Here is a 16,689-nt window from a genome sequence, read left to right as displayed (position 1 = left end):
CACGGAAGCTGTGGCTTCCACACAGATAAGAACAGACACATTGGAAATGTCCAGAACAGGCAAATCCATAGGGACGGAAAGCAAATTCAGATTTTCCAGTGCCCTGGGGTGAGGTGGGGGGGAGGGGGCGTGTGTTTCATGGGTACAGGGTTTTCGTTCGGGGTGAAAAAGTTCTGGAATTAGCCAAAAGTGGTTGTGCGACATTACGAGTGTACTAAACGTCACTGAGCTGTATACAGTCTAAAATGGCTAAGTGGCAGGTGTCGTGCTATGTGTATTTTACGACAAAAGAAAAAGAGAACACACCTCGAAGAATCAAATGAAGCCATGTGTGGAAAGGGGTGCTCGGGATAATGTGGGGGGGCTGTTGGCTACGGGCAGGAGCTGGTCTTGCCAGGATTCTCACCAGCCTTTCTGGAAGCCCCACCCACCCGATCACCAAGCTGGCAGAGGGAAGGGCAGTGGGAGAAGGGCCGGAGGGGAAGGAAAGAGCCTGCTGGTGGGGAAGGTGAACAGAAAACAGTCCTGCCTGTGAGCATCCTCTCTCTCCTCCCAGAAACTTTCTGGGGTGGCCAGTCCAACCAAGAGAAAAGTCATGGCCCGGAAGACAGACCCCGGGCCACACCAACACCAGTACCAAGAAGCCAGGGAGAAGGGAGAGCTGAGGAGCTATCATCTATAAGAAGCTGGACGTGGCGGGACTTCCTCCCAGCTCTCCCAGGCCCCGGATGCAAGAATAAGCCAGAGAGGTCTTTGCTGGTGTATACACGTCTGAAGGTGGCCCTGTCTGCTTGGTCTCCTAGGAACCCGCAGTGCTGGGCTGGGGGCCTGCAGGAAGGAGGCACCCCTGTCAGGAGACCAGGGACCTGGGGCCTTCTAGCTCTTGCCGGAGAAGTTGCCTGATCCAGGCATCACAGATCCTCTGTTGCCCACTTCCTACTGGCTCCCTAGAATGAAGCGTGAAGGTCTGACTGTCACTACCCCAGCCCGGGATCCCCTGCTTGGCCACACACTCGGTGAGGAGCTGGTCAGTGAGGGACGGGTGACCCCTCCTGGGAGAGGATCAAGGACTCCTGCTCCGTTTCAGACAGGAGACCAAGACGGCCTCAGTGACCTGCTCAAGGCCAGCCCATCGAGAGCAGAGCTGAGGCCCACCCAGGGCACCTGCCCCTCCCCCAGGCTGCTCTGACTCCCACTGTCTCCCAGGGTCCCGGACGTCATCCTCCAGTGGACCTGGATGTCCAAAGGCGGCAATGGGACTTTCCTTTCATGGAGAGCAGGGGCTGGCAAACCACAGCCTGTGGCCAAATCTGGCCCCGCTGGCTGTGCTCGTAAATAAAGTTTTATTGGAACGCAGTCACACTCAACTCTTTACATGCTGACGGGCTGTCTCCAGTAGTTACAACAGAGACCGCATGGCCCTCAGAGTCAAAAATACTTATAATCTGGCCCTTACGGAAAAAGTTGGCTGACACCTGACACGGAAATCACGCAGTTATGGATCTGAGTTAGAAGGGATCTTAGTCACCAACCAGTCCAGGGACTGACAAACTTTTTCACAAAAGGCCAGAAAATAAATATTTTCAGCTTTGTAGACCGAGAGGCAAAACCTGGGATACCATGTAGACACTTATAGAACCATTTAAAATGAAGCCGTGTATACAAGTCAACAGCAACAACCTGACTTAAAAATGAGCAAAGGACTTGAATAGACATTTCTCAAAGGAAGATAGACAGATGGCCAATAAGCACGTGAAAAAACGCTCAGATCAAAACAGTCCAGGGGCGCCTGGGTGGCGCAGTCGGTTAAGCGTCCGACTTCAGCCGGGTCACGATCTCGCGGTCCATGAGTTCGAGCCCCGCGTCGGGCTCTGGGCTGATGGCTCAGAGCCTGGAGCCTGTTTCCGATTCTGTGTCTCCCTCTCTCGCTGCCCCTCCCCCATTCATGCTCTGTCTCTCTCTGTCCCAAAAATAAATAAAACGTTGAAAAAAAAAAAATTTAAAAAAACAGTCCACACCCTTAAGGATGGCCATTATCGGGGCGCCTGGGTGGCTCAGTGGGTTAAGCTCAGGTCACCATCTCACGGTTCGTGGGTTCGGGCCCCGCATGGGGCTCTCTGCTGACAGCTCAGAGTCCGGAGCCTGCTTCGGATTCTGTGTCGTCTTCTCTCTCTGTCCCTCTCCCACTTGTGCTCCTTCTCTCTCAAAAATAAATAAACATTAAAAAAAAAAAAAAGGGACGGCCATCATCAAGAAATAATAACAGCAGGAACTGGCGAGGGTGGGGAGAAACTAGAAACCTCGAACAAGGCTGGTGGGAAGCTCAAACAGCGAGAAATGGTATGGCAGTTCCCCAGAAAAGCCAACCGCAGAACCACCGTATGCTCTTCTAGGTATGGAAGAATCAAGGGCAGGGCTGGCCCACGTCCACAGCAGCATGAGTCCGGGAGCCGACAGGTGACAGTGGCCCAAGAGTTCGTGCCCAGATAGATGGGTACAGAAAACATGGTATCTGCTTATAAGAGAATATCATTCAGCCTCAAGAAGGAAGGGTAGTCTTTAAAAAAAAAAATTCAGAATCCTTTTATTTTTTTACTGGTTTTACTGAGATAGAATTGACATATCCCCTTGCGTGAGGTTAAGGCACACAGCGCGATGACTTCATGTACGCATGTTATAAAATGATTAGCAAAAGAAGGTGGGTTACACCTCCGTCCCCTCACATAGTGGTCGTGTGTGTGTGCGCGCGCAGTGAGGATTTCTAAGACCTACTCTGTTAGCAACTTTCACGTATACGAGGCAGTATTAAGCAAATAGTCCTCGTGCTGGGCCTCAGATCTCCAGGACTTACTCGTCTTCTAACCGCAAGTTTGTCCCCTTTGACCAACATGTCCCCCTACTTGCCCCACTCCCAGGGCCTGGCTCCCACACATCTACTCTCTGGTTCGATGAGTTGGATGCTTTGAGATCCCACATATGAGCGGAATCGGGCACCGTTAGTCCTTGTGTCTAGCTCATTTCACTTAGCATTGTGAAGCAGATTCTGACACGTGTTCCAACAGGGACGAACCTTGAGGATGTTGCGCTAAATGAAATAAGCCAGACGCAAAAGAGGAAATACCGTCTGATTCCACCTGCACCAAGAGGAGCTTGTGAGACACAAAAAGGCAGGTGGCTAGTGGGCTTGGGCTTTTGGGGCACCGTTTGCCAACCCCTGAACTAGTTCAACAACTAGTTGGGAGGCAGAACAGAGAGGGTATGGGATTCATTCATTCATCCGTTCACTCATTCATTCATTCCGAAGGGTGAGAGTGTCTGCAGGCCCTCTGGGCAAAGGCTCCTCAGGGAAGAAAACAAAGGGAAAAATCAGTTAAGCTGGAGAGTGGCTAACCAGGCTGGACTGCGCCACGATCGGGGCTGCGGAACAAGGAAGGAGCCTGTTCGGGCCTCCCTGCCGGCTGAGTTTTCCGAGTAATTGAGGGAGGAACCCCTCAGGAGAGGAAGGCTGGTGGGCAGCACAGGAGGCCCGAACATGCCCAGCAGCCAACGGGGAGTGCGGGTCTCGTAACCGGAGCAGACACCAATTGGCTGTTGCCGCCTGCACAGCTTCTCTGCTGGGAGGGCACCTTCCTCCACACCCCTTCCCCTCCCTCCCCGCCCCCCGCCCCTTCCCCTCTCTTCCCCCCACCCCTTCCCCTCCCCCTCCCTTCCCCACATCCCTTCCCCTCTCCCTCCCTCTCCCTGCTTCAGCACCCCTCCAAGTGGGAACCCAAAGGGACGTCCGTCTCAGCTGCACAGTGAGAGAGGTTAGCGCCGGAGGGCAAAGTAGCCCCTTGCAAATTGAAAACCCGACCCGGTACGTGAATTCACTGCCCGGGCTCCGAACCCCTCCTGGCTCTCTCTTTCCTACCACATCACAGGTGTGGCCTGACCCCACAATCTTCCCCAACCTAACCCCAGGGGCCACCCCACCTGAGCCCGTGCCCAGCCAGGCCGGGGACACTGAAGGATCACCAGGGGTGCATGTGCAGGTGACGGAGGCAGGCCCCCCATTTCATAGGAGCCCTGTGGTCACATGCCGGTCAGGGCCAAGAGTGGGCTGTCTGGGCCAGACCCTCTCTCCCCGCCCCCAGCACCCCAGGCAGCCACGTCCCCATGGGTGAGCGCGGTGGGAGGGAAAGCCAGACCTCGCTGTTAACCCTGGCACTGTGACCGCAGCAGAGTGAGTGAGGCCCAGGGGAGAGGAGGACAGGGCCAAGGAGCGAGCAACTCGTTTACGTGTCTGGTGCACTCTTCAGTGTTCAGGCTGCACGGGAGCCTCGGAGCCGTCCTGTGGCCTCTCTCTCCGGGGTCAGGGTTCAGCCGGCCTCCCAGGACAGGCTCGGTCCACTCTGCATCGAGCCTGAGTGCTCACTGAGCCCCTCTGAGCCCCGGAGACCAACTGGCTCACGGGGCAGACACCTTCCCGACCCTCCTGGGGCTCACAGTCGGTCGAGAGATGCGGGTCTTATACTGTACCAACAAGTGGGCTGGAGCGGGTCGTCGCACTGGGGCTTTCGCACATAGGGTGCGGTTGGGAGGTGCTATGGATGCCGGGAGCTAAGGCAGGAGGAGAGGCCAGACCCGACAGACATGAGGCAGCAGGAAGAGTCAGGGAAGGGGCCCTGCCAGGGGAAGGGGCAAGGTGACCCAGACACGGCCGGGGCCAGGTGAGGAACCCGCACAGGGGAGTGGGGTGGGGGTGCTAGGCAGGGCTGACACAAGTTGACGCCCGTTCCCACAGGATCCCCGAGGGCCTCCATGCCGCATAATCCAGAGACAAGAAGGGAGAAGGCGAGATCTCAGAGGTGGACCCAGGGTATAGATCCCAAGTCCAGATCCCAGGGTAGATCCAGGATAGATCCCCAGGGGGGATCCTAGGTGTGCTGCTGGACCGAGCAGGGAAATAACAACAAACAATTAGGGATGCCTCCCAAGTTACCGGCTTGAGCAAGGGGCGAGACAGAGGCTCTGTTACCAAGGTGGGCAGGAAAATGGGAAGTCGGCACTGAGACACAGACAGGCTCCCTGAGAGGGGCCAGCACATCCGAGTCAGCTGGGTTTGCCTCCCGGCTCAACCGCTCACCAGCCTTGGCCCCCAGCTGACGCGCGGGCTCCCATACCCACCCCCAAAGGGTTGTGGTGAAGCGTGGGGAGCCATGGTAGGAGCCCAGCACGGCTGCCCGAGCCTGGTGCTCAGGGATGGTAGCAATTCAGGGCACTGATGGATGCTTCTGGAGACACCTGGTCTGCTGCCTCTGGGCTGAGGGCCGTGGGGCCCAAGCCCTCCCCGGGCCACGTGCAGGCCCTGGTGGGGACCCAGCATGCACTGAGACCAGGGAGCCAGGACAAGGGCAAGTTCTCTCCAGCCCTCTACCCTTCCTCGGCCTCACCACAGTGACCGGCCCTCCTCCCGGCCCTGGGAGTGTGTGCCTGGAATCCAGAGAGCAGCCCTGGGGCAGGGCTCACAGAGAAGCAAGCCCCCCATCTGCCAGAGGGGGCCTGGTCTCTCAGCTTGGGCTCAAACGTGCTACTGACTCCTGCCCAGCTGACGGCAGCCCAGGGCCCCCTTCCATTTTAAGGGGCGACACCCCACTCAGCAAGGGTAGGCAAATAGGACCAACCCCCCTCCCTTGACCCCTCCTACACCCATGAGCCCAGCCCAAGGTCGCACTGGCAGTGTGACCTCCTAAGTGGATGGGGTCTTTTCTCCCTAAGCTGCTGTCCTCCGTGAAGCAGCCTGGTCTCCCGGCCACATCAGGCTCCGTGAGCTGGAAAACCTCGAACAAACCATTGCTTCCTGCCAAGCCTCACTTTCTTCGTCTGTACAATGGAACCCTTCTCTGCTCGGAGACTACAAATGTGAAAACGCTCCCTGGGCTCAGAGGGCCTGGAAGCTGATCAGCACACGGGCCACGCAGGCCTGGAGGCACCCTAGGCAGGGCCTCGAGCCAAGCCCCTTGCCCCTCTGTGCGGGGAATAAGGCCTCTCTGGAGAAGTGTCTCCAGTGTCATTTAATCCAGGGCAGGGGCCACGCCCTCTCTGAAGACCAGGACCCTTGGGATAGCCATCCTGGCCTGGCCTGGAGTGGAGGAAGTAAGGAGACGACAGGCAGCCGGAAAGGCAAAGAAGCAAAGGCCACGAGTCAAATGGGGCACCACGCCCACACCTCCCCTCCGCTCCCCAGGGCCCACAGGGGAAGGCAGGGCGTGGGGAACGTGGCGAGCGGCCGCCACTCGGCTCCCCAGTGATCGCTCCCACGTGGGGGCCGGGGCCACCAGGGCTTCTGATCTGTCATGACAAGTCGGACCTTGCAATTCTCCTGTGCCATCGCTCATTTTTTCCAGCACCGCCCGGGCCATGTTCAGTCCACGAGCCAGTGTGGCGCCCACAGCGGTTCTCACAGAGCAGTGGAGGAAGGACCCCGGGCTCAGGGGTGGCCTGCAGGGCACCGCGCCTCCTGTCTGAGCATCAGCACCAGCTCCCGCCACCAGGCCCGAGGGCAGCGCTTTATCATCTGGAATGAGTTCTCCTGGCAGGAAGGTAACACGTCAGGTCCAGACATGAGCTGAGCAGCTTGCTGTAAAAAGCCTGCGTGAGGCCCAGTCCCCAAGTGTCACCTGCCTTCTGCCCTGACACTTCCTGGAGGGGACTCCTGCAGCAGCTTGGTCTACACATTGAGACTGGGGACCACCTGGCCTTGTCCGCGGTGCTCCTCCGTGCCCGCACCCCAGGCATGTGGCGCTGTCGCCTTCCTGGGGCCACGAGGACTCCTCTGCGGATGGGAGTCTGATGGCCCAGAGAGGGAGGGGGTGACTGCGTTCGGACGCAATGCTCCCCGTATCTGGATGGACCCACGTAACACTGCCTGCAGGGGCTGCCCCCTCAGGTGCCCTGGATGCCTCCAATGGAAATGGACTTTTTCCGGTCAGTCGGCCCGGGAAGCGCTTACCAGTGCGAGCGCAGGACGTTCAGGAGCAAAATGGCAGCACCCAGGGAGTAGCAGGCCAGGTAGGGGGATCGGAAGGCCTTGCTCAGCTTGCGGGTTCTCTGTTCCCATCTCGCCACCTAAACGGTGCAGAGGAGAGAATAAGGCAACATAAGATGTTCACTGGGGAGAATCCCGGGGCCGAGGGGGAAGCGGGGAGCAGGTCTCTCTGTGCTCTAAAGCTCTGGAGCCCCCATTCCAAGGAGGGAGAATTGCATACAGCGGCTGCGTGTGGATCTCAGCCCGTCTGGACGGACCACGAGGGCCTTCTGGAAGCACACAACAAACACATCGAGCAGCAAAATGAGACCTGGATCAGAAGACGCACGCCAGCCAGAGCAGGGCTCTGACCAGCCTCTGGGCCTTGCTCCAAACCCAGCATCCCGCCACACACATTCCCGACCGCCTCGGCACATGACACGGAAACAGAGAAGGAGCAGCCGGACAGAGACACACACAGGAGCTGGCGAACGAAGGGAGGCCGAGGGGGGATCACAGACCCAGCGCCTACGCCCCGCCTGCAGGGCGCTCTCACCCCTGGGGCAACCCGCACCCTCACCTCTGCTTCCCCAGCGCCCCCTGAGGCACAGACTTGCAAGTCTTTAATTGTAGCCACAGAATCCTTATTGTAGTTTTTCAAACGGATCCTATCTAGACTCTCAACTTTCAACAGCTAACAGCGGAGTGCAATGAAGAGACGGCTCTGCTGGTCTCCAGGACCCCAGCCTCCTTCCGCACACATGCTGCCATTGGACTTACATTGCACCTGCTGCCTGGTGGGGGGGGGGGGGGGGGGGCGCGGGGGCGGTGCAAAAAGGCAAATACACAGCAGGGGATGCTGCAGGGGAAGTGGCTGGGAGTCAAGGTGGTTGGTCTCTGGTTATGTGAGCCGGTCACCCACCTGGGCCCTGAATGTGTGTGTGTGTGTGTGTGTGTGTGTGTGTGTGTGTGTGTGTGTGACATATGGAGGGTCTTGAAGGTCCAGGGGGCCCTCTGTGGTCCTGGGATCCTACAGGAGGACCAGATCCTGGGGGCTGGTGGGGCTATTATCTCCATCACGGCCTCAGCAGTGACTCTGTCTGCTGCCCAGTTCCACTTCCCAAACGAATCTGTCTTTCCCAGCAACTAATCAGTGAGACAGTGACTAGCAGATCAAGGCCACTAACTCTCTGACTCTCTCCCTAGAGGAGGCGGCTCCTGTCCTCAGATTTCCTGGGTGGTAGAGGGCTAGAGGGAGAGGGTGTAGGCTGGAGTTTACGGGAAGGAGGTAAGTGAGGTGGTTCCTGGGCCTTCCCCTCGACTGCAGATCCGCTGTTGCCATCACTATTCAGTTCTCCCAGAAGATAAACAAACCCTTTGTCCGGCTCCAGGCAGGCGGCCTCTGCTGACCCCACGGGAAGCTGGGGCCTCATTCGGAAGGGAAGGGTTGGAAGGGTTGACGTTCAAGGGGCTGCGAGTGCACCACCCAGTGGCCTGCAGGTGGCCACAGGGGGCGCGGGGTCAGACTTCATACTTCTCATGGCCATTTCGAGATTTTTAAAAACATTTTCTGAGATAAAACTCAAAGTGCTTTTCAGTTGTACAACCATCGCCGGGGTCAAATTCCACAACACGTCCATCACCCCACACCGCAACCCTGTACCCATTAGCTGTCGCTCTGCACCCCCTTCTCCAGCCCCTGGCAACCACGAATCTACTTTCTGTATCTGTGGATTTACCTCTTCCGGAAGTTTCACATAAACAGAACCTTGCGACCTTTTGTGTCTGGCTTACTTCACTTAGCATAATGTTTTTGAGGCTCATCCACGTTGTGGCATGGGACTTTGTGACCGAATGATATCCCCTTGTGTGGATACATCACATTTGGTTCATCCGCTCAGCAGGGGACGGACATTTGGGTTGTTTCTGCCCTTCAGCCACTATGGATAACACTGCTGTGAATATCCCGGTAGCAGTTTGTGTGGACGTGCGTTTTCACTTCCCTCGGGTGCGTATCTGGGAATGGAATCCCTGGGTCATAGGGTGAATCATTTTTGACTCGCTAAGGAGCTTCCAGAATGTTTTCCTCAGCAGCTGCACCATGTTGCATTTCCACCAGCAGTGCGTAAGCGTTCCGATTTCTCCATGTTCTCACCAACACTTGCTATTTTCCATTTAAAAAAACTGTAGCCATTCTAGTGGGTGTGAAAATCACACCATTTGAAATCCCCCCGAATAATGATAACATTGAACACCCATGGGCCGTTTGTGTGTCTTCTTTGGAGAAAAGTCTGTGCAAGTCCTTTGCCATTCTTTCTATTGGGTTGATTATCTTTTTGTTGATGAGCTGTACGAGCTCTTTGTATATTCTGGATACCAGCCCTTTATCAGATACATGATTCACAAATATTTTCTTCCATTCTGTAGTCTTCACTTGCTTTATAATGTCCTTTTTTTTTTTAGTTAAAAAAATTTTTTTAACGTTTATTATTGAGAGACAGAGAGAGACAGAGCATGAGCATGGGAGGGACGGAGAGGGGAGGAGACACAGAATCCGAAGCAGGTTCCAGACTCTGAGCTGTCAGCACACAGCCCGACGCGGGGCTCAAACTCACAAACCGCGAGATCATCGCCTGAGCTGAAGTCGGACGCTTAACTGACTGAGCCACACAGGCGCCCCTATAATGTTCTTTTATGCACAAAAGACTTTTATGTTGACAAAGCACTTCGCCTTGTAGGATTCGACCCAACTCAACCAACTGATGTGTGCTCAGCACTGCACCAAGTACAGCCGTGGCTCAAGGACTCAGTAAACCGCCAGGCCGACCCTCAGGAAGCTCAGAGTCTCCCAGGATAGCACATGGAGTAGCGTTTCCATCTGTGTGCCTGATCCCACAGAACGAAATCCAGCCAGGCAGATTTGCACTAAATCCAGAGGGTGTCTGGGGTGGTCAGACTTCAAGACAGGTTGTGTGGCCTGCACAGGGTTCCTGCGGAAGGTCCCCCTGGAAGACACGGTCACCCTCCAAAGCAGCCGACCAAGGGGCACAGACCAAGGGGTAAAGAGAAGCCCTTTCGGCGTGACTGCCCGGCAGAAAAGTGGGCGGAGGTGTCCTTGGCCAGAGGAAGCAGCCTGTCATCAAACAGGAACTCCAGACTCAAGCCACAAGGGTGGGCAGGACACCCGGGCAGAGGGAGCTCTGGTGGGAGGAGGAGGGCTGGTGACCATCCCAGAACCCTGGGGATGCCAAGAGGCTAATGATAAAAATCACGATAACCATGAATTCAAGCATCTCACAATTTTGAGTGCTTTTGCTTGAGCTCGCTTAACCCCCAAAACGAGCCTGCGGTGGGTGATATACGGTCCATTTACCTGTGAGGAAGCCACGGCCTCCCACTGGTGGGGTCACAGAGCCAGAAAGAGGAGCAGCAGAATGACCCCTTGGGCTCCTTCTATCCAGGGAAGGCCCCTCTCTCCAGCCTTCCAGTTAGCCAGCTGTGGTTCAAATCCGCGATCTTTGGCACATCTGTTCCTTGTATGTGATTTTTAAGTTTACCGCTTTAAAGGCCATTGATTTTTTTCCTCCCGGTCGATGGGATTATGCTTTCAAAAGGACATGGAAATCTGTTAGAAATTACATAAGGGGTCACGTACTTCTAGCTGAGGGGCTTGTGACCCTCCCAGCAAGCCCAGTCTGGAAAGCGCTAGACGGGGAATCGGGAACACTGCATGCTAGACTCAGAACTGCCCAGCGTGTTCTCCGTGCTCGGGGAGGCGTTTCTCTCTCTGGAGCTGTTTGTCCAGCTGCAAAAGGAGGGATGGAAGTGGCAGCAGGTGGCATTCTGTGCTCCTGGAGATGGCTCTGCCTCCCAGAAACCCGCCACGCGCCGTACGGATTGCACAGACACAGCGTGGGCCACTGGCACATCCTACCGTGCAAAGGGACACTTGTCATCGACCATATGCTGAGCAAAAGGAGCCAGATGCAAAAGAGTGCCTTCTGCCTGATTCCATTTACACGAGGTTCTAGACCAGGTGGAACCCGCTCTAGTGACAGAAGTCAGAGCGGTGGTTGCTGGGGCTGGGGGCTGGGGCTTGGGATGAGGGCTGGGGGCTGGCGGCTGGGGCTGGGGGCTGGGGCTTGAGATGAGGGCTGGGGACTGGGGGCTGGAGGCTGGGGGCTGGGCGCTGCGGCCACGTGGGGGCGCTGGACTGGAGGAGAGGGCCTGTGCGGAAGGAAATGTTCTATACCTTGATCAGAGTGGTGGTTACACAGGCACACCCCTTGGTCAAGACTCAAACTGTATACCTGAAATGAGTGCATTTTAGAGTATGTATACTATACCTCCATAGAGCTGCTTTAAAAAAATCCAATCCTTGTTGAATCTGAGCTCTAGGGTCAGACGAGAATGGCTGTCAGTGTCACATACCCTGGCAGACTCTTCTATGTGTGACACCACGGGGTCCTGAGTTCAGCCTCTAAAGGAGGGGCCTTTTGGGCTGCCTGGGTGGCTCAGTGGGTTAAGTGTCCACTTTCGGCTCAGGTCGTGATCTCGCGGTTCGTGAGTTCGAGCCCCGCGTCGGGCTCTGTGCTGACCGCTCGGAGCCTGGAGGCTGCTTTGGATTCTGTGTCTCCCTCTCTCTCTGCCCCTTCCCTATGCATGCGTTCTCTCCTCTCTCTCTCTCTCTCAAAAATAAATAAACATTTTAAAAAATAATAATAAAGGAGGGGACGCTCCCCTGTTTCTGTGGGGCTCACTGGATGTGTCCAGGATGCACACCGGACCCCGGCCCAGAGCCCACACTCCTCACTTCTATAACCATAGCACACTCCTGGGTGACCAGGAAGAGGGTCCATTCTTCAGCCCTGCAAACCGAGGGCTGGGAAGGGCCTAGACAAGTACTCAGGCTTCTGGACTCCCAGGCTGGACCCTCTGCCAGGCCTTGGCTCTTCTGGGGATGATGGAACATCTTTCCTCCGAAGGCCCTTTGGGGACCACATGGCCACCTCTGATCTCCCAGGTGGCCCTCCACACCCGCCCCTTTCACCTGGGGAACAGTGGGGTAATAAATGTGCTTTCTGAGCAATCTAATAACCAAAGGTGGCAGACCCCGGGACCAGGCAATGTGGGAAAGAGGAAACGAGGAGTCCTATGAATAACTACTATCTGCCTTTCGGTCAGCCTGTGTTAGATTGGGCTGTTATTTCAAGGCAATCAATAAATCAGCAGCCAGTGGCCTTGCTGAAGCCAAGGTTAATTTGCCTCCCTGCCTGGCAGCCCCACCTTCCCTTCCTCGGGCGCCCAGCTGCACACTTCATCCAATTAAGGGGCCGGAAGCAGTCAGCGCAGCTCGACTGCAGGGGGCTGGACGCCAGGGGCCGAGCTATAGAATGACGCAGGTCACTGTCCCGCGGGCTGGACGGGTGGGCGTAGGCACAGGAGGCAGAATGACCAAACGCTCTGCTGTCACCGTTCCTGGCGTTGCTTGTCTTCTAGATTTCCAGAATCCCCCAAATGGAGATGGGCGTTCCCAGCCCTCCCCTACTCTATGCCCACGTTCCCTCCTCCTGAAGTTGCCAGATAAACACAGGCCCCCCCCCCTTAATCTGAATTTCAGATAAACAGCAAATAATCTGTAGCATAGGTTGTCCCCAATGTTGCCTTTGCTGTTTACCTAAAACCCAAACTGAACTGGGGCTCTGTGCTTGTGTTTGCCACATTTGGCAACCCTGCCTCTCCCACACCCCTGAGCAAGGGTCACCAGGCTCAGCTCTGTAACGGGGAAGCCTTCCAAAGTGTTGATTCATTTTCTGTTTTCTTTTTTTGCAAATGTGTCCCGCAGGCTCTGTGCCGGGGCAGAAGAAACAGGACGTGGGCGGGTGGAGCAAGAATGGAAGGGGATGGAAATCCAGGGACACAAGTCACAATTCCTGACCGCCCCCAGCTGGCTGTGCGTCTGCAGGCAAATCACGGCTCTACCTTAACCGACTCAGCTGTGAAGTACAAAAAATAAGGTAGTAAATCCCTTCTCCACCTCCCAGTATGGTGGGCGGGCCAGAGCACGTATGGATGAAAGCATGCCAGCCCTATAGCCTCGTCCGGGTGGAAGAGACTGTCTCTCCCTCATGTCTCTGGCCCCAGGAGCAAGCTTGGCATCTTTTATACTCCTGCACCACCCCCCCAACCCCCCCACTCAATGGTGCTGATGACGATGCTGGGTCTGGCCTGAAAGGAGGCAGCTCCAAAGTCTGTCCCCAGAAGTGAGCACCCGTACCTCCCAATAGGGTGTACGTTTCTTTCTGCCACTTTCCGGGGCTCCGTTCTTGGTATCCCTTGCAGTAGCGTCCGGTGGCTCAGACAGAGGTTGCAACCGGCAGCCCAAGAAGCGTTTGGGTCAAACTCACAGAACTTTAAAAACATTTAACCCAACAACAGTTCACCATGCAGAGTTTTGCCGTTAAAAGCCTGGCATCCGGTCTGAGGTGAAAAATCCGGACAAGGAGGCCACGGCGGGCCTGCCCGCACACAGCAACCCTTTGAGAGGCTGCGCGGCCTACTTCCGGGCAGATGGGGCGGGTGCGGCGGTCCGGGTCGCGGCGGGCTGCATGCAGGTGAGCTGCTGGCCGCTGGCAGCCTGCGCGTGTGTGGGCAGAGTTACACAAGGCGCACGCCGGGGCCGTGCCTGTGTGTGTTGCCCACGCGCCAGGACTCCTCACACGGCCTCCAGAAGGCACACCACGGTGACTTCAGACGTCAGGCCTGCAGCGCGTAAGCCCGGCCCGCCGTGTGCCCCTGAGAATGACGGCCCTCTTAGCTGCAAAGATAACCCTCATCGGCGTCCACAGGGAAGGAGAACTCTGCCTTCAGCAAGTCCCCGAGACAACGGGATGTGTTCCAGCCAGGAGCCACAGCATCGCACGGCAACGTGTCCCTCCCGCTCAGACCCAAAGCCTGCTGGGTTTAAGGCCCAGGGAGCAGAGGCGCGAGCGTGGAACTAGGAACGTCAGTGACTCTCGACCTGGAAGTCCTGTGTGTGTAAACCATCAAGGTCGTTGCCAAGCTCAGCAGGCCTGAGAGCCATGGGCTCTTTACAGACCGTGTGCCCTTGAGCCACTCCCTCCGCTTGAAATATGAAGAGTGCCTACCACAGAGAGTTGTGAGATTATAGAAGATCTGCATGATTGCTCAGCCCGGGGCCAGATAAGAATGCGTCCTCGGGAGATCCTTCCTCGGGGATGCTGGCAGGCCAGTGGCACCTGCTAGAACTAGGGGGTGCCAGGACCTGCCAAGCATCCTGTGACTGTCTGAGTATCTCACTGGGAACACAGTGGGTGTGGGTGACAACAGCTGAGAAGAAGGGCTGTGGCCACAAGGGATAGAGAGAGGGACATCTGGGATGTGTTTTCAATTTTTTTTTTAACGTTTATTTATTTATTTTTTTTTTTGAGACAGACAGAGACAGAGCATGAACGGGGGAGGGTCAGAGAGAGAGGGAGACACAGAATCCGAAACAGGCTCCAGGCTCCGAGCGGTCAGCACAGAGCCCAACGCGGGGCTCGAACTCACGGACCGCGAGATCGTGACCTGAGCCGAAGTCGGCCGCTTAACCGACCGAGCCCCCCAGGCGCCCCTGGGATGTGTTTTCAGACAGACCAGGGCAAGTCTCCAGCCCTGGAAGGCTATGAGAAGCATCCTTCAGAACCACCTGGTGGCTCAGTTGGTTGAGCGTCCGACTGTGGATTTCGACTCAGGTTATGATCCCAGGGTTGTGGGATCGACCCCCACGTCAGGCTGAGCATGGAGTCTGCTTAAGACTCTCTCTCTCCCTCCCTCTCTCTCTCTCTCCCTCCCTCTCTCTCTCCCCCTGTGCCCCTCCCCAGCTCGTGCACTCAGGCACCTGTACGCACTCTCTCTCTCTAAAACAAAAGAATAAAAGAAATATCCTTCCACTCAATCCGCCCACCTATCCACACACCCACCCCCATCCATCATCTACTCATTCACGCCTCCATCTACCAATTCATCCAAATTGACTGGGGATCTACTATAGACCAGATGTGGTGTTAGACAGTAGAATGTTTTGAAATGAAAACGGGGAGAAAGCCATACAAAGTCATTCATAACAAATGGTGCCTGTTTTCGTGTAAAATGTGTCATTTCATAATGATAATTAAAGCCAAGGATGCCTCAGTCACTGAAAGCACCAGCACCTGCCCCCCCTTCCTCTGGGAGTCCACAGACAAAAGCAAGGGCCATGGGAGGAGACTCTCAGAGTCCACGCTGGGGCCTCGAGAGCCATCTCTCCGACTTGATGAGGACCTTTTCTGGACACATACCTGCCTCTCAAATTTCCTACATGTCCTTGCAGTGAGGGCCCCTGAGGGTGGATTTTTGAAATACACCATTTGAGGTGAGATAGAGGCTTTTTCACTAGATGACCAACCGTCAAGCGTTCATCATGGCGGCCAACGGGACAGGACACTGGCAAAAAGCATCGGGTTCTGGGTTCAAACACGAGCGAGGGCAGATCACGTTCCCTCTCTGTGCCTCAGTTTCCTGACCGACACGGTGGAGCTGTACACGATCACATAATACACTATCGCACAGCATTGCCGTGAGGATGAAGTGAGTTAATGCACACAGAACGCTTGGAGCACACGTCTGGAGCGTGGCAAACTTTCAGGTGTTAGCAACGCTGTTTGTTTTCATTCTGATGTGGGCGGGTGGGGAGTTGAAAGACCTAAAGAAGGCCTGGCTGTCGGCCTGACAGGCCACCACCATGCAGATGAAGAAAGGCTGATGGCTCAGTCAGTTGAGCCAAATGTCCCAGATCATCCCAGCCACAACCAGGACCTTCTCATACCTCTGAACTCCTGGCACATGCTCACTGAGGAAGTTTGGGCCTGGCTTAACCGTCCAAATGGCATCCCACCTCTATCTGTACCTAGTGTTGTGTCCGGCACAGAAAGGACCCCAGTGACCACTGGGGTTCGTGAATGATGAATGCGTGAATGTACGAAAGCTCAGAGGCCTTCAGCCAACGTGACTGGTGAGCAGCTTCTCTGACCTTCTCTCTGACCTGCTTCTGCCCGTCCTATAGACGGACTCCGTGGGGCCCACACAGGCGGTTCCATCTAAAACTGAGCAAGGGCGGGGCGCCTGCGTGGCACAGTCGGTTAAGCGTCGGACTCTTGATCTCGGCTCAGGCCACGATCTCACAGTTCACGAGTTCGAGCCCTGCATCACTCAGCGATGATGGTGTGGAGCCGGCTTGGGATTCTCCTTCTCTCTGCCCTTCCCCAACTTGTTCTCGTTCTCTCTCCTTCTCTCTCAAAATAAATAAACAAACTTAAGTTGAAATGAGCAAGGGCTTGGAAGGGCCAGGAGGGACGGGAAGCCACTGACTGGAAGCTGGGGGGGGGGGGGGGGGGGGGGGAGGGTCCATGAAGAGGGGAGGGTCCAAAGGCCCTGGAGGAAGGCAAGGCTGCCCAGCCCCAGGGAGCCCTGGGCTGCCCACATCTGCCCTTCCCTGACACCCAGCTCCACCTGGTCCTTTAGGTACACACAGCCCTGGCTCCTTTATGAGCCCCACCCCCATCTGACCAGAGCACCCTCTCAGTCCTTGGAACCCTAAGCCTGGGCCAGCCACCCTTCCACGACACAGAACCAGCGGCACAGGG

The 16,689-nt window shown here is 56.1% G+C and overlaps 1 protein-coding gene across 5 annotated transcripts in view; it reads right to left on the bottom strand.

Moving 5' to 3' along the window:
• PEMT (phosphatidylethanolamine N-methyltransferase) overlaps positions 1-16,689 on the bottom strand; it is an 85,858-nt gene that overhangs the window by 13,173 nt on the left and 55,996 nt on the right. For all 5 annotated transcript variants that reach the window (XM_045487620.1, XM_045487622.1, XM_045487623.1 and 2 more), the window contains one exon: positions 6,992-7,107. In XM_045487620.1, the coding sequence (XP_045343576.1) occupies positions 6,992-7,107 (116 nt within the window). The remainder of the gene's footprint in view (positions 1-6,991; positions 7,108-16,689) is intronic.

This window comes from Leopardus geoffroyi, chromosome E1 (genome assembly GCF_018350155.1).
Source record: "Leopardus geoffroyi isolate Oge1 chromosome E1, O.geoffroyi_Oge1_pat1.0, whole genome shotgun sequence".
In the NCBI taxonomy this organism is placed as follows: domain Eukaryota; kingdom Metazoa; phylum Chordata; class Mammalia; order Carnivora; family Felidae; genus Leopardus; species Leopardus geoffroyi.
The sequence above is the reverse complement of the archived record's forward strand: the minus strand, read 5'-3'. Positions and strand labels throughout refer to the sequence as shown.